This window comes from Leiobunum rupestre, chromosome 5, assembly GCF_980474605.1.
Source record: "Leiobunum rupestre chromosome 5, qqLeiRupe1.1.hap1, whole genome shotgun sequence".
Lineage (NCBI taxonomy): Eukaryota > Metazoa > Arthropoda > Arachnida > Opiliones > Sclerosomatidae > Leiobunum > Leiobunum rupestre.
This window is the reverse complement of record NC_143388.1, coordinates 60,358,243-60,382,882: the sequence shown is the minus strand read 5'-3', so window position 1 is coordinate 60,382,882 and position 24,640 is coordinate 60,358,243. Positions and strand designations below refer to the sequence as shown.

The 24,640-nt window shown below is 33.2% G+C and overlaps 2 protein-coding genes across 2 annotated transcripts; both read right to left on the bottom strand.

Annotated features, from left to right (window-relative positions):
• Positions 1–13,053: 13,053 nt before the first annotated feature.
• Positions 13,054–14,102, bottom strand: LOC149945492 (uncharacterized). The gene is made up of 3 exons (XM_090176580.1): positions 13,846–14,102; positions 13,551–13,775; positions 13,054–13,377 (listed from the first exon to the last, which is right to left on the bottom strand). Exons 1-3 carry the CDS (start codon positions 14,100–14,102, stop codon positions 13,212–13,214), a joined length of 648 nt encoding a protein of 215 aa, XP_090032706.1. The 3' UTR covers positions 13,054–13,211.
• Positions 14,103–14,877: 775 nt separating this feature from the next.
• LOC149945491 (uncharacterized) lies at positions 14,878–16,890 on the bottom strand. Its single transcript, XM_090176579.1, has 4 exons — positions 16,759–16,890; positions 15,578–15,820; positions 15,441–15,505; positions 14,878–14,906 (listed from the first exon to the last, which is right to left on the bottom strand). Exons 1-4 carry the CDS (start codon positions 16,809–16,811, stop codon positions 14,878–14,880), a joined length of 390 nt encoding a protein of 129 aa, XP_090032705.1. The 5' UTR covers positions 16,812–16,890.
• Positions 16,891–24,640: the final 7,750 nt, after the last annotated feature.

The window sequence follows — 24,640 nt, the reverse complement described above, 5'->3', positions numbered from 1 at the left end:
CTACGATTTCTAACGCAGTCAATGATTTCTTGGGTGTGCGAGTCATTATATGATATTGGAAATTGGACGGCATTGGTCTTTTTCATGTGGTATGCGTCACAACGTCAACAGGAAGTGAACGAGTCGTCCACTACCAGATATCTACGGTATCTTCATCAAGGGCGAGTGTTGAAATAAAATGAGCGTTAAAGATGCGGCAAGTATTTCGTAAGCGAGTAATTCCAAAAAGCCTCTGTAGATATTTCTTTCATTAAAATTTGCTTCGTATTATATTTAACTGATAAACTTGTTCTGTAAAAGGGTTTAATTCAATTGTGCATTGTTATAGTACCTCTAACTTACTGTTGTAACTACTTAACTTATGATATTCTGAATAAATTAAAATTGGTCGTTTCGTCTCAATTATTTTAATTATAATTAAAATTTTATACCGGGCGGGATAGAAATGGGTTAATATTTTTAACAAATAACTCTAAATTGCGGAGATATATCTTTAAGGGTTATCTCGAGAAATTAATACCACTAGGGACAATTCTTCCGAGGAGAGGTATATTTTGGCTTGCCAACTTGTTTGTCTATTCTTTGATCTTATATTTTTATCTAAATATTTTTAGCTTATTTTTTTCACGAAAACGTCCAGTTTTGGAGGACACTTTACAGTGTGAACGTCGTGTGCTTTAGCTTATCCGGTTAACGTCGAAAATTAATGTTTGTTAATGGTAAGTTGTCGCACATCTAGCTATAATTAAATTTTCTATTGTTTGGATATTTGGATATCTACGATTCGTAATGCAATCATCGATTTCCTGGGTGTGCGAGTCATTATATGATATTGGAAATTGGACGGCATTGGTCTTTTTCATGCTGTATGTGTCACAACGTCAACAGGAAGTCTACGAGTCGTCCACTATCAGGTGTCAAATATGGCTATTCTACGGTATCTTCATGAAGGGCGAGTGTTGAAATAAAATGAGCGTTAATGATGCGGCAAGTATTTCAATTTGCTTCGTATTATATTTAACTGATAAACTTGTTCTGAAAATAGGGTTAAATTCAATTGTGCATTGTTTTAGTACGTCTAACTCGCTGTCAACGGCTCCGGATCCGATATCGGCTCCGAGGAGGTGTCGGAGACGAAGCCGGAGCCAAAACTCGGCTCCCCTAAAAAGCCGGAGCCGGAGCCCGAGCCAAGAGCCGGCTCCGATTGCACTAATTATTTTTAAGCACATGTAAATATTAAGATAACACTAATATTTCTGTGAAAGAACACACTATTGTGTTTCAAAAGCTAATCAAAGCGTTAAATAAACTTCACAGCATCATCATTCATCAATACTAATAATAATATTTTATTTTATTTTTACACAAGATAGAAAACAAAATTACCAGTGGAGTGTACCACTGCTACTGCTAGGACTTAAATAATTAGTATTTACCAAATTATCAGTGGAGTCTCAGTCTGCTACTACTATGACTCGTAAATTCATAACAAAAAAGGGAGAGTCCATAAATTGCGGGAGGCGATTTTGGTGATTTTTCGACCCCCCTCCCCCCTTGGTGAGATAACGTGAGATTTGGCTCGCCCCCTCCCTCATTCCTAATATCACGTGAGCTTTTTCAAAAAGCGTATTTTTAGTGTAAATACGTTAATCTGTGTTTGATTGCGTTGGATTTATTTAAAAAAAAATAATTTGCTTAATTATTTATATTTAAGACTAGTTAAGACTAGTCTTATAGACAGAACGTAGTCTAGAATCACAGTGAGAAAATCGAACAATAAAATACTTAAATTTTAAGTATTAAGGAACTATTAAAATTCGTAAAAGAATATTCATTCTAATTCAGTCCACGGGGACTCATGTGTGGTCTCAAGAGTGACTACTGGAACCAACATGTCCATGTGATTTTCAGGAAATTATCTGCTCCTTCAACCTCGCTCTGATTTAGCCACTTTAAACCGTTGTCGCTTGCACACAGAAGCTAAGTAACTCGGCGTGTGACAATTCGTGAAGGTCACACTTTGCGCGCTGGTGCAGGTGGTGCTCTGTGGACCGCACGCCGGTGCGCTGCAGCTCTTGTGAGGGATGAAAAGTAGATACCGCATGTATTGCATCATATCTTTTTCTGATCACCACGTACACTTGGGCAATAGAGGTCATAGGGCATGCTGATGAAGGTGTGCAAGGGTTGCATTACTTAATTTAACCCAGTTTTATCGCAATTTTACACTGTTTCTTGCAGAAAAAATTACGTGATATTTGCCGAAACCCCCCCCCTCTCCTCCACGTGAGATTGGGTGAGATTCAGCTCGATTCCCTCCGTCCCCTAAATGCCTCACGTAATTTATGGACGCTCCCAAAGCCTAGACATAAGAAATTACCAAGAATGTATTTATTTATTCTCAGGGAGAATGAATATGTCGAGATTATTTTTGGCGTTTCTCCAATTCCACCCGTTGGGCCCCCCCGGTATGCTGCTCCGCTTTAATAAAATCAAATAATATTGCAATCTCATTGTTTCTTAAAAATTACGCTGCTGCGAGGACGCAAAAAATAAGACCGCCTCCTTTCCCCCCCCCCCCCCCTTAGCGTGACGGGGTTAGGGCCTCAACGTGTCCGTCGATAGTCTCGACATATTCATTCTCCCTGACTATAAATAAATACATTCTTGAAATTACCATAAAAGTATTGGAGCCGGCTCCTGGAGCCGGTTTAAAACACTTGGAGCCGGAGCCGTGGCTCCAGTTCCGGCTCCGGCTTTCACCGGAACTAAAGCTGGAGCCGATAGGGTTTAAGTGGGAGCCGGAGCCATGCGGAGCACTATTATGAATCGTCTGTGAGCTAGGTGTGTGTGTGTGTGTGTGTGTGTGTGTGTGTGTGTGTGTGTGTGGATCATTACCCAAAATTATATATTTACCCAAAATTAGATATTTGCCAAAATTAGATATTTACCCAAAATTAGATATTTACCCAAAATTAGATATTTACCCAAAATTAGATATTTACCCAAAATTAGATATTTACCCAAAATTAGATATTTACCCAAAATTAGATATTTACCCAAAATTAGATATTTACCCAAAATTAGATATTTTCCCAAAATTAGATATTTACCCAAAATTAGATATTTACCCAAAATTAGATATTTACCCAAAATTAGATATTTACCCAAAATTAGATATTTACCCAAAATTAGATATTTACCCAAAATTAGATATTTACCCAAAATTAGATATTTACCCAAAATTAGATATTTACCCAAAATTAGATATTTACCCAAAATTAGATATTTACCCAAAATTAGATATTTACCCAAAATTAGATATTTACCCAAAATTAGATATTTTCCCAAAATTAGATATTTACCCAAAATTAGATATTTACCCAAAATTAGATATTTTCCCAAAATTAGATATTTACCCAAAATTAGATATTTACCCAAAATTAGATATTTACCCAAAATTAGATATTTTCCCAAAATTAGATATTTACCCAAAATTAGATATTTTCCCAAAATTAGATATTTTCCCAAAATTAGATATTTTCCCAAAATTAGATATTTTCCCAAAATTAGATATTTTCCCAAAATTAGATATTTTCCCAAAATTAGATATTTTCCCAAAATTAGATATTTTCCCAAAATTAGATATTTTCCCAAAATTAGATATTTTCCCAAAATTAGATATTTTCCCAAAATTAGATATTTTCCCAAAATTAGATATTTTCCCAAAATTAGATATTTTCCCAAAATTAGATATTTTCCCAAAATTAGATATTTTCCCAAAATTAGATATTTTCCCAAAATTAGATATTTTCCCAAAATTAGATATTTTCCCAAAATTAGATATTTTCCCAAAATTAGATATTTTCCCAAAATTAGATATTTTCCCAAAATTAGATATTTTCCCAAAATTAGATATTTTCCCAAAATTAGATATTTTCCCAAAATTAGATATTTTCCCAAAATTAGATATTTTCCCAAAATTAGATATTTTCCCAAAATTAGATATTTTCCCAAAATTAGATATTTTCCCAAAATTAGATATTTTCCCAAAATTAGATATTTTCCCAAAATTAGATATTTTCCCAAAATTAGATATTTTCCCAAAATTAGATATTTTCCCAAAATTAGATATTTTCCCAAAATTAGATATTTTCCCAAAATTAGATATTTACCCAAAATTAGATATTTACCCAAAATTAGATATTTACCCAAAATTAGATATTTACCCAAAATTAGATATTTTCCCAAAATTAGATATTTTCCCAAAATTAGATATTTTCCCAAAATTAGATATTTTCCCAAAATTAGATATTTTCCCAAAATTAGATATTTTCCCAAAATTAGATATTTTCCCAAAATTAGATATTTTCCCAAAATTAGATATTTTCCCAAAATTAGATATTTTCCCAAAATTAGATATTTTCCCAAAATTAGATATTTTCCCAAAATTAGATATTTTCCCAAAATTAGATATTTTCCCAAAATTAGATATTTTCCCAAAATTAGATATTTTCCCAAAATTAGATATTTTCCCAAAATTAGATATTTACCCAAAATTAGATATTTACCCAAAATTAGATATTTACCCAAAATTAGATATTTACCCAAAATTAGATATTTTCCCAAAATTAGATATTTTCCCAAAATTAGATATTTTCCCAAAATTAGATATTTTCCCAAAATTAGATATTTTCCCAAAATTAGATATTTTCCCAAAATTAGATATTTTCCCAAAATTAGATATTTTCCCAAAATTAGATATTTACCCAAAATTAGATATTTACCCAAAATTAGATATTTACCCAAAATTAGATATTTACCCAAAATTAGATATTTACCCAAAATTAGATATTTACCCAAAATTAGATATTTACCCAAAATTAGATATTTACCCAAAATTAGATATTTACCCAAAATTAGATATTTTCCCAAAATTAGATATTTTCCCAAAATTAGATATTTTCCCAAAATTAGATATTTTCCCAAAATTAGATATTTTCCCAAAATTAGATATTTTCCCAAAATTAGATATTTTCCCAAAATTAGATATTTTCCCAAAATTAGATATTTTCCCAAAATTAGATATTTTCCCAAAATTAGATATTTTCCCAAAATTAGATATTTTCCCAAAATTAGATATTTTCCCAAAATTAGATATTTTCCCAAAATTAGATATTTTCCCAAAATTAGATATTTTCCCAAAATTAGATATTTTCCCAAAATTAGATATTTTCCCAAAATTAGATATTTTCCCAAAATTAGATATTTTCCCAAAATTAGATATTTTCCCAAAATTAGATATTTTCTCAAAATTAGATATTTTCCCAAAATTAGATATTTTCCCAAAATTAGATATTTTCCCAAAATTAGATATTTTCCCAAAATTAGATATTTTCCCAAAATTAGATATTTTCCCAAAATTAGATATTTTCCCAAAATTAGATATTTTCCCAAAATTAGATATTTTCCCAAAATTAGATATTTTCCCAAAATTAGATATTTTCCCAAAATTAGATATTTTCCCAAAATTAGATATTTTCCCAAAATTAGATATTTTCCCAAAATTAGATATTTTCCCAAAATTAGATATTTTCCCAAAATTAGATATTTTCCCAAAATTAGATATTTTCCCAAAATTAGATATTTTCCCAAAATTAGATATTTTCCCAAAATTAGATATTTTCCCAAAATTAGATATTTTCCCAAAATTAGATATTTTCCCAAAATTAGATATTTTCCCAAAATTAGATATTTTCCCAAAATTAGATATTTTCCCAAAATTAGATATTTTCCCAAAATTAGATATTTTCCCAAAATTAGATATTTTCCCAAAATTAGATATTTTCCCAAAATTAGATATTTTCCCAAAATTAGATATTTTCCCAAAATTAGATATTTTCCCAAAATTAGATATTTTCCCAAAATTAGATATTTTCCCAAAATTAGATATTTTCCCAAAATTAGATATTTTCCCAAAATTAGATATTTTCCCAAAATTAGATATTTTCCCAAAATTAGATATTTTCCCAAAATTAGATATTTTCCCAAAATTAGATATTTTCCCAAAATTAGATATTTTCCCAAAATTAGATATTTTCCCAAAATTAGATATTTTCCCAAAATTAGATATTTTCCCAAAATTAGATATTTTCCCAAAATTAGATATTTTCCCAAAATTAGATATTTTCCCAAAATTAGATATTTTCCCAAAATTAGATATTTTCCCAAAATTAGATATTTTCCCAAAATTAGATATTTTCCCAAAATTAGATATTTTCCCAAAATTAGATATTTTCCCAAAATTAGATATTTTCCCAAAATTAGATATTTTCCCAAAATTAGATATTTTCCCAAAATTAGATATTTTCCCAAAATTAGATATTTTCCCAAAATTAGATATTTTCCCAAAATTAGATATTTTCCCAAAATTAGATATTTTCCCAAAATTAGATATTTTCCCAAAATTAGATATTTTCCCAAAATTAGATATTTTCCCAAAATTAGATATTTTCCCAAAATTAGATATTTTCCCAAAATTAGATATTTTCCCAAAATTAGATATTTTCCCAAAATTAGATATTTTCCCAAAATTAGATATTTTCCCAAAATTAGATATTTTCCCAAAATTAGATATTTTCCCAAAATTAGATATTTTCCCAAAATTAGATATTTTCCCAAAATTAGATATTTTCCCAAAATTAGATATTTTCCCAAAATTAGATATTTTCCCAAAATTAGATATTTTCCCAAAATTAGATATTTTCCCAAAATTAGATATTTTCCCAAAATTAGATATTTTCCCAAAATTAGATATTTTCCCAAAATTAGATATTTTCCCAAAATTAGATATTTTCCCAAAATTAGATATTTTCCCAAAATTAGATATTTTCCCAAAATTAGATATTTTCCCAAAATTAGATATTTTCCCAAAATTAGATATTTTCCCAAAATTAGATATTTTCCCAAAATTAGATATTTTCCCAAAATTAGATATTTTCCCAAAATTAGATATTTTCCCAAAATTAGATATTTTCCCAAAATTAGATATTTTCCCAAAATTAGATATTTTCCCAAAATTAGATATTTTCCCAAAATTAGATATTTTCCCAAAATTAGATATTTTCCCAAAATTAGATATTTTCCCAAAATTAGATATTTTCCCAAAATTAGATATTTTCCCAAAATTAGATATTTTCCCAAAATTAGATATTTTCCCAAAATTAGATATTTTCCCAAAATTAGATATTTTCCCAAAATTAGATATTTTCCCAAAATTAGATATTTTCCCAAAATTAGATATTTTCCCAAAATTAGATATTTTCCCAAAATTAGATATTTTCCCAAAATTAGATATTTTCCCAAAATTAGATATTTTCCCAAAATTAGATATTTTCCCAAAATTAGATATTTTCCCAAAATTAGATATTTTCCCAAAATTAGATATTTTCCCAAAATTAGATATTTTCCCAAAATTAGATATTTTCCCAAAATTAGATATTTTCCCAAAATTAGATATTTTCCCAAAATTAGATATTTTCCCAAAATTAGATATTTTCCCAAAATTAGATATTTTCCCAAAATTAGATATTTTCCCAAAATTAGATGTTTTCCCAAAATTAGATGTTTTCCCAAAATTAGATGTTTTCCCAAAATTAGATGTTTTCCCAAAATTAGATGTTTTCCCAAAATTAGATGTTTTCCCAAAATTAGATATTTTCCCAAAATTAGATATTTTCCCAAAATTAGATATTTTCCCAAAATTAGATATTTTCCCAAAATTAGATGTTTTCCCAAAATTAGATATTTTCCCAAAATTAGATATTTTCCCAAAATTAGATATTTTCCCAAAATTAGATATTTTCCCAAAATTAGATGTTTTCCCAAAATTAGATGTTTTCCCAAAATTAGATGTTTTCCCAAAATTAGATGTTTTCCCAAAATTAGATGTTTTCCCAAAATTAGATATTTTCCCAAAATTAGATATTTTCCCAAAATTAGATATTTTCCCAAAATTAGATATTTTCCCAAAATTAGATATTTTCCCAAAATTAGATATTTTCCCAAAATTAGATATTTTCCCAAAATTAGATATTTTCCCAAAATTAGATATTTTCCCAAAATTAGATATTTTCCCAAAATTAGATATTTTCCCAAAATTAGATATTTTCCCAAAATTAGATATTTTCCCAAAATTAGATATTTTCCCAAAATTAGATATTTTCCCAAAATTAGATATTTTCCCAAAATTAGATATTTTCCCAAAATTAGATATTTTCCCAAAATTAGATATTTTCCCAAAATTTTATATTTTCCTAAAATTTTATATTTACCTAAAATTTTATATTTACCTAAAATTTTATATTTACCTAAAATTTTATATTTACCTAAAATTTTATATTTACCTAAAATTAGATATTTACCCAAATTTAGCCACCAATGTTTAATTTTTTTAAATAATTTCAGGAATCTTAGATTTTGCCATGTTAATTTACATATAATATAATATAAATATTTTAGATGTCAAAAACGTTTTCGGTTGCCATGGTAAAACTAAAGCCCATCGCATTTTCCCCCTTGAAGGTCTACCTAATCCCTGAATTTAACTAAATCGATGAGTTACACCTCGGGTAGTCTCCTGGGAGTGACGTCATCACAAAAATAAAATATCCCGTTAGCGAGGCGCTGTCAAAGGCTACGTGTGAAGCTTGTTTTCCACTAGCGCGCGCAACGACGCGTTTCTCAGCTTTGAAACGTTCAAACGTTTTTACGCGCGTAAAGAAAATAACATTATGACGCGCGCTAGTGGAAAACAAGCTTGACGCGTTAGCAAGCGGACGCGTTATTCCAAAGGCTTTTTAACATTATACGCGTTATTCCAATGGTTTTTAGCATTATACGCGTTATTCCAATGGCTTTTTAACATTATACGCGTTATTCCAATGGCTTTTTAACATTATACGCGTTATTCCAATGGCTTTTTAGCATTATACGCGTTATTCCAATGGCTTTTTAGCATTATACGCGTTATTCCAATGGCTTTTTAGCATTATACGCGTTATTCCAATGGCTTTTTAGCATTATACGCGTTATTCCAATGGCTTTTTAACATTATACGCGTTATTCCAATGGCTTTTTAACATTATACGCGTTATTCCAATGGCTTTTTAACATTATACGCGTTATTCCAATGGCTTTTTAGCATTATACGCGTTATTCCAATGGCTTTTTAGCATTATACGCGTTATTCCAATGGCTTTTTAAGCATTATACGCGTTATTCCAATGGCGTTTTAAGATTATACGCGTTATTCCAATGGCTTTTAAGCATTATACGCGTTATTCCAAAGGCTTTTTAGCATTATACACGTTTTTCAAATGGCTTTTTAACATTATACGCGTTATTCCAATGGCTTTTTAGCATTATACACGTTTTTCAAATGGCTTTTTAACATTATACGCGTTATTCCAATGGCGTTTTAAGATTATACGCGTTATTCCAATGGCTTTTAAGCATTATACGCGTTATTCCAAAGGCTTTTTAGCATTATACACGTTTTTCAAATGGCTTTTTAACATTATACGCGTTATTCCAATGGCGTTTTAAGATTATACGCGTTATTCCAATGGCTTTTAAGCATTATACGCGTTATTCCAATGGCTTTTTAGCATTATACACGTTTTTCAAATGGCTTTTTAACATTATACGCGTTATTCCAATGGCGTTTTAAGATTATACGCGTTATTCCAATGGCTTTTAAGCATTATACGCGTTATTCCAAAGGCTTTTTAGCATTATACACGTTTTTCAAATGGCTTTTTAACATTATACGCGTTATTCCAATGGCTTTTTAGCATTATACACGTTTTTCAAATGGCTTTTTAACATTATACGCGTTATTCCAATGGCTTTTTAGCATTATTTCATTGCATAATGTTTCTTCCCAGCGTAGTTGTTCCGCCACCACCTAAAATACCCTCCCATTTTCGGTGATATGATCCAAACGGATAGATTCAGGCAAACGAGCGTTCGGGGAAATGAATGTCAACCGAGGCGTCTCTTCCTATCGAGGGGCTGATCACTCCGCGTATTCGGTGTACAGAGCCGTACCTTTGACTGTACTAATGGGATTACGCGTAATCTTTGAAGTCCCTGCCTTTGGTAGTGGTAGTCTAAGCGTAATCCGGTGTACAGACTTTCTAAGAGTGGTTAGCCCCTCGCTTCCTATTCCCACAATGTTAAAATTTCGTTATCAGTTTTTGACGCACGCGCAAATAGAAGAAACTATGAAGTTCAGGATCCCACTACAGGGTGTCGTTATTTAACGGACAATTTTTTCCGTTTATATGAACTTAAATGTAATATAAAATCGTCTTGAAAAATCCTTTATTGCTTTATAACGTTCAAAAATAATATTTTTAACGCGCCATGTAGGTAATCGAACATCTGCTCGTTTAGGAAATGTTTGCGTTGTCAACGCGCGTATTAGAAAGCAAAATGAGATTTTAGAAAGTACGTTGTAATTCGGAACGATATTAATACTTTTCGCGAATTTTGTCATCAGTGAATTATAAATATGACTTTAAATATGTTTCAAGGTTTATTTAAAAGCTAGTTTCATAACTTTTCATCCATTGGTTCGTTCACAATGTATCTTTAAAGTAGACGAAAATTTGAAGGCGGTGACTCTTGCCCAGCCTTAAGCCTCGGTTTAATCTACCGCGTATTTTGAAACTCAAATGATGGCGAACGCTAATTGTAATACGAAACAAATAACGAAATACGTGGGATTTTTGGCGTTAAATGGACTTAGAACGTATTTCGTTATTTGTTTCTTATTACAAGGAGCGTTCGGGTTTTTCCGTTTGAAAATACGCGGCAGATTAAACCGAGGCTTAGTACTGGGCAAGATTAACTGCCTTTCATTTGCTTTCTAATTCGCGGGTTGACAACGCAAACTTTACCTAGACGAGCAGATGTTCGATTATCTACATGGCGCGGGAAAAATATTAATTTTGAATGTTATAAAGCGATAAACGATTTTTCAAGACGATTGTATATTACATTTAAGTTCATATAAACGGGAAAAATTGTCAGTTGAATATTTCTTATATCATTTGGTAGTTTAACTAACGTTTATTTATGGCCAACTTTACATTAATTTCAATGGGGGCGGGTAAAAACTTTTAACCAAGTTCGCGTGAGCTCGCCCCTAGAGGCGCTGTGCGTCAATCGCTCGTACTCTATACTAAACTTTATTTCAAAAACAAACACGGTACAAAGGCAAATAGATAATAATTTGAGAAACATTTAAAGCGTTACTTGCACGATATGTCAACGATTGAATTTAGTATAAAGTTTGTACTTTCTAAGTAAATGAAGGTCTACAGATTCCAAAAATGTTGGTTTATGCCAAAAATATTACACGGTAATTTTTAAATTAAATTTGAAACATTTAAATTTTGGCGGCCAGAAATGCTTTTTGCGCCAGCTAGCGGCCGCACCTGGTACTTTCGATAAGGCGCTTAATTCGTATGTCTTACGTCACGAGTCATGCGGTTATACATCATCTGCTTATATTTTCGTTTCGGTAGTCTTTACATTAGTTGATTTTATTATCGGAAGAGTTTCTTTTTTGTCTTCATTTTTAACCACAAGTGATTATTTCCTAGTTTTAGTGTTAAATTTATATATAATAAATATAGTACAACTCCTCCACTAACTTAAGTCTGCGAACAGAAGCTGGGTAATAAGCTAAGGCTTAAGGCAACGTTTTTTGACAGTATGGCCAGTAAAATATATTATTCGTGTGTCGCGCCTGGTTGTAATTACAATAGTAGAAATCCAGGTAAAATTGAATCGCAAAAATTTGGTCTCGTGTTTCATCTATTTCCTAAAAATGAAACCCTTCGCAATGAGTGGCTTGTTAATTTGGGCAAGCTGGAATATAAAGTTGTATCAACAAGTCGTGTCTGCTCATGCCACTTCACTCCTCTTAGTTTTGAAAAGAATCCACTTGCATTTGTTGGTTTAAACATATCAGACATACCTAACCCAAGGCGACTAAATCGTGATGCGGTTCCAACTCTTTTTGGAGAACACTCAATTGAAATCATCCCAGCCCCTACACAACAAGATGTTGAAATGGAAAATCCCAGTGATTCAGCTTTGATGTCTGTTAGTGATGATAAGGATAGTTTAGTTATAAGGTAATATTGGCTTAAAGCCTAACTATTCGGTATTTGGTTTGAAAACTATTATTTGTTTCGGTATTCGATTAAAATAAGGGGATTCGACCCCGCGACAGCTTAGGGGGCCCTTTTCATTTCAATTTACCGTCGGAGGGAATAATTTGTGTAAATGTTTCCAGAGCTAAAGATTACTAGGGGCCATTACCAACCTGCCAGCAGGGGGGTTCAAGATCTGTCGTTACGCCACTGGATTTATGCAGTGATATCATTTTCTCAAACCTTCCAGGGGCTTATTATAGGCTTCTGCGTGTACTAATTAAAACATTTATCTTTAGATTACTACTGGCTGCTTTGCATTTTAATGAGAACTCATCTAAAATGCAAGCTACAACTGTCAATGGAACAAGGCGGTGGAATATATTTTTCCCAAAATTCAAGAAAGGTGAATACTCTCTACGGCCAATAATGGAAGCGTCTACTTATGGTAAGAATAATTTTCCTAATGTATCAACATCTAAAATTTCTAAAAATTATCTATTTGGTATGGTAGATTATGTCAGTAAAATTATGTCAAATGCGGTAGAATATAGTGAAGAGACATATGAAACTGGTTTAAAAAAGACAGAATCTGTTCTGGGTGTAGCCCCAAAATCAATGTGCTCTGAGTATCCTCACCCCACCAAGGAAGAGGCACTAACTTCATATGCCTTAAGCCGAAGGTTTTCATTGGAATAATAGTTAAATCATAAAGCTAGAACATCAATAAAAAACTTAATTTTTGGCAAAATATTTCTTTATTTTACACTATTTGAAACGCTCTAAACATGGAAAATATAAACACCCTCTTAAAGGGATGGCATGAAAAAACTAGTTTGTCAAATTATTATAATGTGAAATGCATATAAAGGGTGAAAATAAGTGAGAGGGGAGAAAAAAAGTTATAATATTTTGTGATTAGTTAAGTGAGTATGGCAAAAAAAATCTTTCGCTGTGAGAAAAGAAATACGCACTGGGTACTAATTAATTTCTGAGCCTCAGTATGTAAGGCCGGAAACCACAAATGTCATCGGAAGGAAATGCCTGTCTAATTTTTCCCACCACGCAACTGGGAATTGGGAAACGCTGATGTGGTATCACCCAAAAACACCATCTAATAAACCTCCGATAAGCCAAGTATCTGTAAGTCCTGGTAAAAAAAATCATTTTATATACTTGGGTAAAATATTTTTAGCACCACCTCCATGGTAAAAAAAAGAAGTAAATTTACAAATAATATCACAAAACTAATAACGTATCACCCTGCTATAACTAAAATAATATCTTTTCGGGGACTCTGAATCGGGTGGGTTTAAAACTTACTTATGAATCAAGCCTTCAGCTGGTTGCCTTATCATAACTCCAGGTTCGGGGTTGTGAAACTCTTGGTATGCTAAATTCAGCATCGGAATGCTTGTGCAAACATGATGAAATTCACAATGTTGGGTTATGCATAGATCTTCTATTTTTGAACTTATCTCTTCTTGGTCTTGGCAGCAGCAACATTCTACAGCAAGAGGCATAGAGGTGCAATTCCCACAACCACACCTATGATTGGAATGACAACAGTATTAAACTTATGTCAACTAATAATATTTATAGGAAGATTTCTACGTACCAATCATTATTTTGTAAGCGTTCATTTAAGGGATCCTCTACCTCTTGATTTTCATTTTCTGATTCCTCATCAGTAAGGGCCAAAGGCTCAAATTGGTAGGGCAAAATACCATGAATTTGACCAACATTTTCTGGACCTAAGCCTATTTCACCTTCAAAATCTATTGAATTTTCTGAACCAGTTTCATCAGTGACTGATGATGCGCTTTCAGAATCAAAATCCGAGTAATAAATTGATTCCTCGCTCGAATCACTCATACTTATCAAGTAAATCCACCGAAAATTGTATCCTAGGCTTAACTGGATGTTAGACAGTTAGAGTAAATCACGTGATTACAATCCAGGATTTTTATTGGGCTCAGAAGTTGTCTTAGTAATCGAATCACAGCAACGGATAATCGTTACGTCATTTTTAACCACTCCTTACGACCTATTTCCAAAAGCCAGCTTTTTCATTAATTATTTTTAATTAATTATATCGCATTTTGTTTAACCAAACTAGGTCCAAATTTACTTTCTTATACCTTAATGATAATTTAGAAAGTGTCAACTTGAAGTTTCTAAATATCGTGCAAGTAACGCTTTAAAAAAGCGCGTAAAGCGATTAAAAGGACTGTTTTTAAAAAAGGAAGACTGCAGGGAAATTTAACATAATATTTTGAACTGTTTTTGTTTAGAAAAAGCAATTTTAATTATCCTTACTAAAGTTTTTATCTAAGATAATAATGTTTATCACAATGCACTCTATATAATAAAACACTAGGATCAAAACAAATATTAATAATAAGCTACTAAATACTAGGTAAAGGTTATGGTAACTATAGCGTCAACAAAATATACATGTACAACTTTAATAACAGTTAATTCTATCTTTAAGAAAAGCAATTTTGATATTTGTTCCTGAAGTTGCTATTTAAGAAAGTATGTTTATTGAATGCACTAGAAATGAACACATTTAAATGAAAACCTATATTAATACGAAACACAAAGTAAGGCTTGAGAAAAAAAACATAATAAGAATATATATTTACGTTTAAGCTTCATTACAGTTAGTTAGATTATCTTTAAGAAAAACAATTTTGATGTTTAATATAATAATACATTAGGATCAAAACAAATATTTATACTTACTTAATACTAAGTTAGGGTTATGGTAACTATGGCGTCAAGGAAATATACATGTAATACAATAATAACAGTTTGTTTGATTATCTTTAAGAAAAACAATTTTGATATTTGTTCCAAAGGGTCCAAAAGATATTAAATTTTGTAATTCAGGGCCTTTCTACAATTTTTGAACTTTTCATTTCGAAGTCTGATTTGTTTCTGAATTTGGTCAGCCACCTTCGTTTGGCATCTGTTGGCTTTACTACTTCGCGTGAACCATTTTTGCTGATCTTTAGGAAAGTCCTTTAATGTCCTTTACGAAAAATAAATCTAGTTTAACTAATGTTTCGATGCCTTTAAAACTGTAGCGGTGGTTATTACGTCCTCTAATAATTTGAGTCCAATAATTTGATCATATCGCTTTCCTATTGACTTTGGTCTCCTTCTGAAAAATTCTTGTGAAGCAGGTTAATATAGATTTACACTTACCTTTTCTTGATTTCCTTGGTTTTTCATGTTGAGTGTCCTCATCCTTCGACCGCTGTTTTTGTGCCCTATATAATAAATGAAAAGGTCAAAACTATTGATCAAGATCTTGCGTCGCATTTGAGATAGTGTCTTATTACGTCCGTTGGGGCTGATCGTCCTCGGGTACACGCGACGAGATGGTTTCAAAGTCCCTTCTGGCCCATGTGGCCAGGATCAACGGAATGTTGCGGCGCCGGTAAATTTCACTTTTCTCTTGACTTTTGTCGCCTTTCTGAATCAATCTTGTGAGTCTGGTTATACTTAATTTAGACCTACCTTTTCTTGATTTCCTTTGGTGTCCATCTTTAGGGTCTTCATCTTTCAATTGGTGTTTTGGTGTCCTGTATAATAAATGAAATGCATTGAACATTGGTGTCCTGTATAATAAAAGAAACTCATTGAACTTTTAATCATTAATTATAGTTTTGGTGGATTTTAAGTTTATAGCGGTTGTTCCAAAATAATAGATAATTTTAGCTGCAACTAAATAACGTGCAGCGAAAACTAGTTGGGCTCTAAACTTAGTTGTGTACAGACTACACCCAAGCCCACAAGTTCCCCTTCACAGGTTATTGGCCTGTCTAGTAGAAGCCCCAAACTGATTTCTCATTTATAGAGTTGTGAAAAAGTTAATTTTTAGTAACTCTTCTTCAACTGTATTTAGCACCCTTGCTGAAATTATTGACTTGTATATAGCCACATACGAACAATGATATAGTTTTGACGTCACAAAAAGACAAAAAGTAGTTCTGATAAATTCGGGAGCAGTGCTAAAACTAGGAATCCTTGAAATAGTTAAGGTGGTTTTTTGTCTAAAAGGGACTAGGAACTACTGTTCGGCATTTGTGACGACTGACGACGCAAAGTTAAGAAACAGAGCCCCTTCTTTCGCTTTTGGGCAAAGACCTAATTCCCGCTGCCAGCATTGTGTCAATGTAAGTAATTCTAATCTAAATTAGTGTTCCAATATTAACGTTAGTTAGTCAAATTCAACTAAACGCGTGTTTGTAAGTCAAATATAAAGCCAGTACTACGAAATCGAAAGGTTGGAATACATCTACTTTGGATTGGCTATAGCCAAACTATTATTCAATCTTCCACCACGAAGAAAACATAGTAGTGGCTTGGATTAATAAGTTTTACCGCAGTTAAATCAAAGAACTATCATAACGTAAACCAAAATGTCCGTAGTAGCGATTTTTCTTTCATGGCTCATCGAAGGTTGTGGTAGGCCTAGTAGTAGGGAGTTAAAATTCTATGAAAGTTTTGTTTAACTTACGTGTGTACTAATGGTGACGACTCTTTATCCGACACTGTCCAGTGGGTGTTCATTTTCGTAATTAATCGCTAAAGCGTGGTCCAAGTACAATGAAAATAGCCAGGACATAAAACAATGTCTTCCAATAAAGTCACTTCTGGTTTTAACGTTTCTTTATTTTCTTATTTTTAAGTTTCGGAGCGCGTGAAAGAGTCGCGAGGAATATTATACTATTAAAGCTATGTCTCCTGACGTCAGAGAAATTCAAATGACGCCATCTATTTGGCGCGTGCTAAGACTACGTACGTCATGTGACGTAAGACAAACATTTTTTGTTTCTATTTTTTGCTCCATTTTTTTTACAAACATATTCTATTGGTTTATTTATTCAGATGACGCCATATATTTAGCGAAATCGAAAGTATTAACAATGGTGACTTTAACAAATAAAAAATGTTTCCAATTCATAACTACTTCTATTGTTCTTTTGAAAAATGCTGTATGTTACGAGAGATATTTATATAAAACGTTTTTATAAAAACTAATATATTTCAAATGTGAAAAATGTTCCAGAGTCATAAAATCAAGAAATAGGATGAGGCGTCGGTGTAACCGCGTAAAACCGGAGCCATAAGCTGCAGTCCCAGGTTCATCCTGGCGTACACCGGTTCTTGTCAATATTCCTCAATAAATGGTTTTCGCGAGCATCCCTGTTTTCAACTACAAAGCCAGGGTTTCTTTTACTGGTTCATTTGCAACTTACTGTGGTAGCTCTTCTGTGTTAGAATATTTTCGTTTGTAACGCGTAAAATTGATAGCACTATTATTTCGTCTCACAAATTCATTCGGAAACCAAGAATAAGTGGTCCCTGGAACTACTTGGTTAATTCCTAATTTTCCATAAATATTGAAATGGTACCTCCTTCAAAATTCTGGTTTCTAAAACTCGGCGACAGAAGAAGCTACTATGAACGTATTCATTTCAACCATGAATAACGAACTGCATTAGGGAGTATCAGGAATTCATACATCGAACTTGGAATGGTTATCTAGGTCGATTTCCGTCTCTATCATTTTGACGTCAGAGCATACGTGTTTTCTCTTACGATTTCCATTGGCTTAAAAATATCCTGGCTCCCTCAGTTACCTAGTATAGTCGTCTGCTAGATAATCTGGACAAACCTAACCCAACATTTCGAAATGGCTGGGGAGTCGAACAACAAAAACCTACAGTTGTTTAAACGGGAGGTTACGCGGGGTAAAAACTCCTAAAGAGGGGAGACGCGTGCGAGGGGGCGATTTTTTCTCATGGACGCCACCGAAAATAGTCCCCGAGATCCTACCATAGGGAATACGGCCGAATACCCATTCCAAGTTCGAGGTATGAATTCCTGGTAGTATAGCATCAGTCGCTAGGATGGGAGGGCCTTTGTTTTTATGACGTTCGTCACACGCCGCCGCTCAAAAATTGTGTCGAAGGGCAACAGCGTCTTAGCTAGGGTCATGAGCGCCTCGGGCATGATTTGATCTTTGCTCTCCCCAATACTTATTTTCTAGGAAGAGAAACGACACAATTACTTTGAAAGTGTAGTAATTAAGGCGGCCTACAGGCTGTGGGTCTGCAAAGTGCGCCCCCTGGAGGTTGCGCTCCTGGCAGCCGCCCGCCTTGCCAGCCCCTAGCTACGACGCTGAAGGGCAACGTTTTGAAACTTAGCTTTCAGTGCTAAGGCTTAGCCGTGAAAATTAGTTTATAATTTTAATATATATCTTTTTAATTGAAGGAAAATAGGTTTGGATATTAATAATCAATTCATTTAATTATGATTATCAAGTAATTTTGTACAGGTATTTTTCCAAGAATGACGTGTCATTACACTACTTGAAGGGTGTAATTATTCCACGAAAGCTGAGCACCTACTAATTCCAGATGGGAGATGTGGGGGAGTTGGATTCTGGTAGCCTTAATATGTTGAGATACCATTAAAGCAACACTACTGCCAGTTGAAATTGTTCTGTCTGTACTAAAAACGTCATATGTCTGTAAGTTGAAATTATTAGTGTGTTTTGCCGTTAACCAGGTTTCTTGAAGGGCCACAATACAAGGTGTAAATCGGAGGAGAAGATCAGTTAAAGGGGAATGGCCAAGCTTTTCCAAATATGACCTTATTTCCTTTTTTGTCTTGAAAAAATAGCTTTTGGCCCAAAAAGTTGAAAAGAAAAGTAACGCCAGGTGTTTGGGTTTGAATTTTCGCAGCCATCTTAGGGGCTGCCGCCAGCGCCCCTAACCCCGTATGAGCAAAAGTCTGATAAGACTTCGTACAAAAAGTCTGGAACTAGGGCCGAGGCGAGAACCGTGTTACTTTCAACGGTTCCTCTTACGCCGCGTAGGAAAATATCACCCCATGATCTCTGTAAAACGGCAGCTAAAATCACGTGACTTGCTCACCACTTCACCAATTTTTTTAAAGAAAATGTGGCTATGCGCTACAAAACATAGTTCTTCCAGATTTCGCGTCTTAACAGTATAATATTAAAACTAATGTAATAAAACAATAAGGAAATGATATTAATACGGTTATTGGTAACTAAAGCAAACCACATAGAGGAAGTTTAGTAAGAAAATGAAAATGCTTAAAAATAGATATGGTTATTGGCTAGGGATTGGCCTAAACCATTATCTGCTAGTTTGTTTTGGTTGAATGCAGAACGTGGTTTTACACCACGTGTAAAACGGTGTAATTTTTCCTCGATACACGGTCTTGTAAGTAAATTTATTTTTCTTAAACAGGATTAATGTATAATATTAATCACTATTTTAAAATGTTTGTTGTACAGATAAAATGACTAACAACAACGAAAAAGTAGCTTTTCAAGATGTGTTAAAAGTAGATGAAATATTTAGTGATTATGAAGATGACTTTTTCAAAATAGATGGAAACAGGAGAAAAATCTGTGATGTTTTAAAAGCCAATGGAAATCTGAATAAGTTAATTCAATCTTTTGTTGAAACCTTTTTCGTATTGAAAGAACAATATAAGCTTGAGCGTACAGCAAATTCCATGTTCCTCTGTGCATGGAGTAGCTGGGTGACAGAGTATTCATTGCAGAAACCTGATGCGTTTTACTCTGAGCTCAATTGCAATGCAAGTGAGTTTTCTTTAATCTCTTATTTTATTGGGAAGAAAATACTAGAAACGCATGCCAAGCTAAGAAGATCGTCTTCAAACGTTACCTTGCCCGAAACAATTAGTACCTCAAGTTCTAGGCAAGGCCATGTAGTCCCGAAGAAGAAGAAAGTTATGCGCCACAAGAAATCAGACCGAGTTTACTCTTTGAACAGACTTGGTGGTGGGTGTCTTGGGGAAATGTGGAAGGTGAATAAGAGGGCCATGCAAATTAATTCCAAAATTAGACAAGGGAAAAAGCCTTTGACACAGAAGCAGAGAGATGCTGCCCATAAATTGTACCAAATAAGCTTATCTCTGCGGAACATGGATCAGTTTCCTAAAGATATCCCTCCGGCTCTCATTCACATAAATAAAGGAGGACTATTGATCCCTCACGTAGCCCTGAATCTCTACATTTCCAAGGTTCACGACTTAGTGGTTGAAAAGTGGGTTAAATGGACTAAAGAAAAACCTGGAGAAGTATTAAGTAAGTTTTTAAACCTAAAAAAAAATGCTTACTTTATAAACTCTATTTTATTTTAATTTTTAGAACAGACGATGACCACTCTCTTAAACAACGAAGAACTGAAAGAATTGTTTCACGAATCGTTATTGGACATAAGTGAAGTACGAGAGAGGCATTTCTCACCAGATCAATTAGAGCAATTCAGAATAATTTACCAAAGACAGATAGGACACGCGAAACTAGGGGATTTGGTGCGAGCCAAAATTCAATCAAGAAATGACCGAACCGGAAAAAGAGGCATTGGCGGTCAAAATTTGCGTTGCTATTTGTATCGGAATTCGGTGAAAAAAGCAGCGAATCAAAAGAATCCCAAGTCATTGAAGTCTGTGATAAAAAATAAATTTATGCAAGTTTCATCTCACAAATCAAATCCTAAAAAGAAACCTGTGATAAAAAAGAAATGCATGTCAGTTTCATCGCACAAATCAACTCCTAAAAAGAAACCTGTGGTAAAAAAACAACAGCGTGGGTCAACACTTAGCTCAGTTCCTATTTTAAATCCTCTGAAAGAAATTGTAATAAATGAACAAGGTGCATAATCTTCTCCTTTAGTTAGTTCAGATCTGGCTGAAAGATCTTCACGGGGAAGACACATAAGAAAGAAGTTGCTCGATAATTTCTTATATGAATAGGTTATTCATTTCAAAAGTGTGATAAGGTTTTGTTTTAATGATAAACAAGTCATGTTCCTCTTTCAGACATTTTTTATTTAAAAAAATGTGATATGTTAAATTAAAGGCCTAGGTTTTCTTCTGCCTGCTTCCCTTTAAGTTTACTACCCGCTGCGCAAATATCCTGGTGGTAGGCCAACGTGTTCTACAGTTGGCCTACCACCAGGATATTTGCACAGCGGGTAGTAAACTTGAAGGAAACAGGCAGAAGAAAACCTAGGCCTTTAAAAAACATGTTTTAACTAAAATTGAACCATTTTAAAAATACACGTTTAAATTGTTTTCTTAATTGTCACAAATATCAACTCCAACTTTTCGGTAGGAAGCTTCTGCATTTTGGGAGGTTTTAGTGCATCCTTTTATCAGCAAAGCTCTCCTAGCAGTACCATAATTCAAACTCGTGAGTTTTCCCGCAGTCACATATTTCTGTTGGCTAAAAATTGTTTCAACTGCAGAACCATTAATGCGTACTGGGAAGATGTATTTTGTTGGGTTTCGCGATGTAAAATCTGCAACTAAGCCACAGAAACCGAATACTGAAATTCGTAGTAATTCCCAAGTTTGCCAAGCTAAAACATTTTGTCCACTTTTATCTTTTAAGTTTTCTTCGCATAAAATTCTTTCTGTGGCCCAATGTTCAAAAAATTCTAGGCCTTCAAGCATTGATTTCACTGGTGGAGAATCTAACGAGTCAACTTTTTCGTGTGCTAACAATCCTGTCTCGAATAATTTGTGGCACGCACTTAAGTAACTGTGGCACGCCATGACCTCATCTTTGTCCGCAGGTGGGTCCTCAAACATTGGGTTTGCATAATTGAATAACTCACCCAAAACCTTTTGGCTTTGCATAATTTTAGCGGGTGTTACATTTAGTTTCACCCAAGAATATCTCTCAATAAATGCCAAAATTAAACCTTTTACTTGCGCTAACTCGTTATTGTCACGTCGATCTACTTCTCTTTCATACATATCTATAATTTGGGACCAACCAAAATTAATATCACCAAGTATAGTAAATTCTTTCGTATCATTATCTTGAGAGTGATTCAAAGCGTTTATCATGTTTTTTAACTGATGGGTCGGACAAACTATCCAATAGATCCATCTATCTTTCAGAAATGGATGTTTGAAATGAGGATCAAACCTAAAGTTGAAAGATCCATCTTCTTTTTCAATATAGGTGAAGGGCTTCTGCGTTCCTATTGTGTGGCGTAATGCCGAAATATTGCAAGTACCGCCATCACACACTAGAGCTGAAGTTTCTAATCCTACATTTTGATACGCCCAGATTACATCATAAATACAGCTAATTACGAAAGAATGGGACGCTGCTTTTGACTGCATAAAATATGGTCCAATAATATCAAATTTTCCCGAAATGCACCTCCATAAAAATTGTAGTACATACTCAGCTTCGAGGGTTTCCGAGACTGTAGTTTCTTTATACAAATCATCCATAGCTGGGTACTCCTCAGGACTAAGGCAACAGCCAATAAATTCATGGTTTCTGGAATTCCATATCATCTTTCCAATAATTTTAACCTCATCGAATATTAAAACTCCTTCTTTTGGTGGTTTATTCATTCCAGGATACTTTTCAGTGTAATCAGAAAATCGGTTTGCTTCCCCTTGAAGAAATACGAGGTCTACACCTTGCTTTGATGGAATTTTTCGAATTTTGTCTCTAACTGAATGAACACTAGGTAGTTTTAAAACATCGAAAGCTTCATAAGCGGCAGGAGATCTTGAGTATACACTTAAGGCTATGCGGTAAGTCAAAGGACTCCAACGATTTCCTTTAGATCCTTTTTCACAATTTATTTGATCATTTACGAAACCATTTCTCTGGTTATCTAGCTCCCAGCTCTTCTTCAGGGCAATTCCTAACATTTTATTTTTCTCTGTAGCTTTTTGAAAAATTTCCTGAAGATCATTCGTGCCATAAGCATTTATTTTGTCCATAACATCTTGCATTTTACAGTGTTGCTCTTGGCTTAGTTCCAAACTTGATTCTTGCAACTTCTGTTCCAGTTGCTTAATTTTCTTATTTAGTTTAACTCGAAGATGGCGATTTTCATATATACGTTTAGATCTAGATTTCGGAGTTAAAATACTAATTCTACATCTTGAAATGGCGGTCAGTCTTTTACGTTTAGTTCGTGGGGTAACTTCATTTTTCTTCTTCTGTTGTTCTAAAATGTACCTAAAAAGGAAAGAAGAGTTATATAAGAGAAATAAATTTCTAACACATTTTTTAAGTTCACCTATTAAGATAGCGGCATTCGCTACACCGGTGCTGGAACATTTCCGCTTGTAACTGTTCCTTCGACACATTTTTGGGAGGGTTGAAAAAAACTGGACATCTTACGGACTGATATCTTAGGAAAGGATAATTGATTTTCTCCAGATTTTTAGTATGAAAATTATCACAATTAATCTAGTTTGAATAAAAAAATAACATTAAAAGAAAACTAATTTCACATCAAATTCTGATTTTCACAAACCTCGGGAATTCCTGGGCAAAATACGAGGCTTTCAAACAAACTTCTTAAAGCATCATCAATAATTTTGAAATTGACGTTTGTTGGTTGATTGCCAATTAAAGTAAACACAACATTTTGACTAGCTTTTTTAAAGGGGGTCAGAATGGCCATTAACCCATTAAGCGAGAATGTAATTCTAATCGGAGTATCACAGTAGTTTGCCACGGTTATTAAACTGTCGGATTTAATTACTTCAAGCTGATGTAAGGTTCCATCCAGCTTTCTCATTGGTGTTAAGACAATACGAGCTAAATAAGAAAAAAACCAAATAAGATGGAATATATAATTAATGTTTATTTTAATTTTTTTCTCTCACTTAGTTCTAATTTCAAGATGTAGTTGTAAATAATCTTTAATCCAGATTCAGTTGACAATTCATCAGGACCTAATTTTAAACGCTTTGATTTAGAGCTTCCGCAATCTCCAGTTTTCCTTTTTAAATTCTCGGTTTGTATTTCTCGTGAATGTAATTGTTTCAAGAAAAAGTCACACTGCGTTGAGATGGTAGTTGTGTAAACATAATCAGTTTGTGCGCTTGCTACTTGGGTTTCGGGTGGAATTTTATCTTGAAACTTTACATCAAAGGTTTGTGTTAAAGCATTTTTTAATATTAATCTCTTTTCTTTATCTGTTTGAGTTTCTTTGTTCCTAGAAAATGGGTTATCTTTCTGGGTTGCTTTAGTCGCAGTTACTTTTAGGTAAAAATTGCACTGGGTGGACTGATTATTAAGATGAACAGCTGGAGTTGTAGTAGAGGATATTTTAGTTTTGCGGGAAGGCATGGCCAAGGCTTAAAGTTTAAACATCTATAAAAAAAAGTTGATAGTTTAATATAAAACAATTTTAACAAATAGTTTCCAATTACAATTATTTATTTACCTGATAGCAATATATGTTGTGAAAAGGCCTAAAATGACGTATATATTTAAATCAAAAGCAGCTAATCCTAGTAACGTCTCCGAGTTTTTGAAATAATACGACAGTGTATAAATGACC

Bases quoted from the DNA above. Each gene is read 5' to 3' on its own strand.
- LOC149945492 (XM_090176580.1), bottom strand. From the start codon at position 14,102: ATGAGTGATTCGAGCGAGGAATCAATTTATTACTCGGATTTTGATTCT. The intron at 13,776-13,845 runs GTACGTAGAAAT...TTCCAATCATAG, and splicing joins CGCTTACAAAATAATGATTG to GTGTGGTTGTGGGAATTGCA. The intron at 13,378-13,550 runs GTAAGTTTTAAA...TTTTTTTACCAG, and splicing joins GCTGAAGGCTTGATTCATAA to GACTTACAGATACTTGGCTT.
- LOC149945491 (XM_090176579.1), bottom strand. From the start codon at position 16,811: ATGAACACCCACTGGACAGTGTCGGATAAAGAGTCGTCACCATTAGTA. The intron at 15,821-16,758 runs GTAAGTTAAACA...TTTATTATACAG, and splicing joins TCGTCACCATTAGTACACAC to GACACCAAAACACCAATTGA. The intron at 15,506-15,577 runs GTAATAAGACAC...TTTATTATATAG, and splicing joins GACGATCAGCCCCAACGGAC to GGCACAAAAACAGCGGTCGA.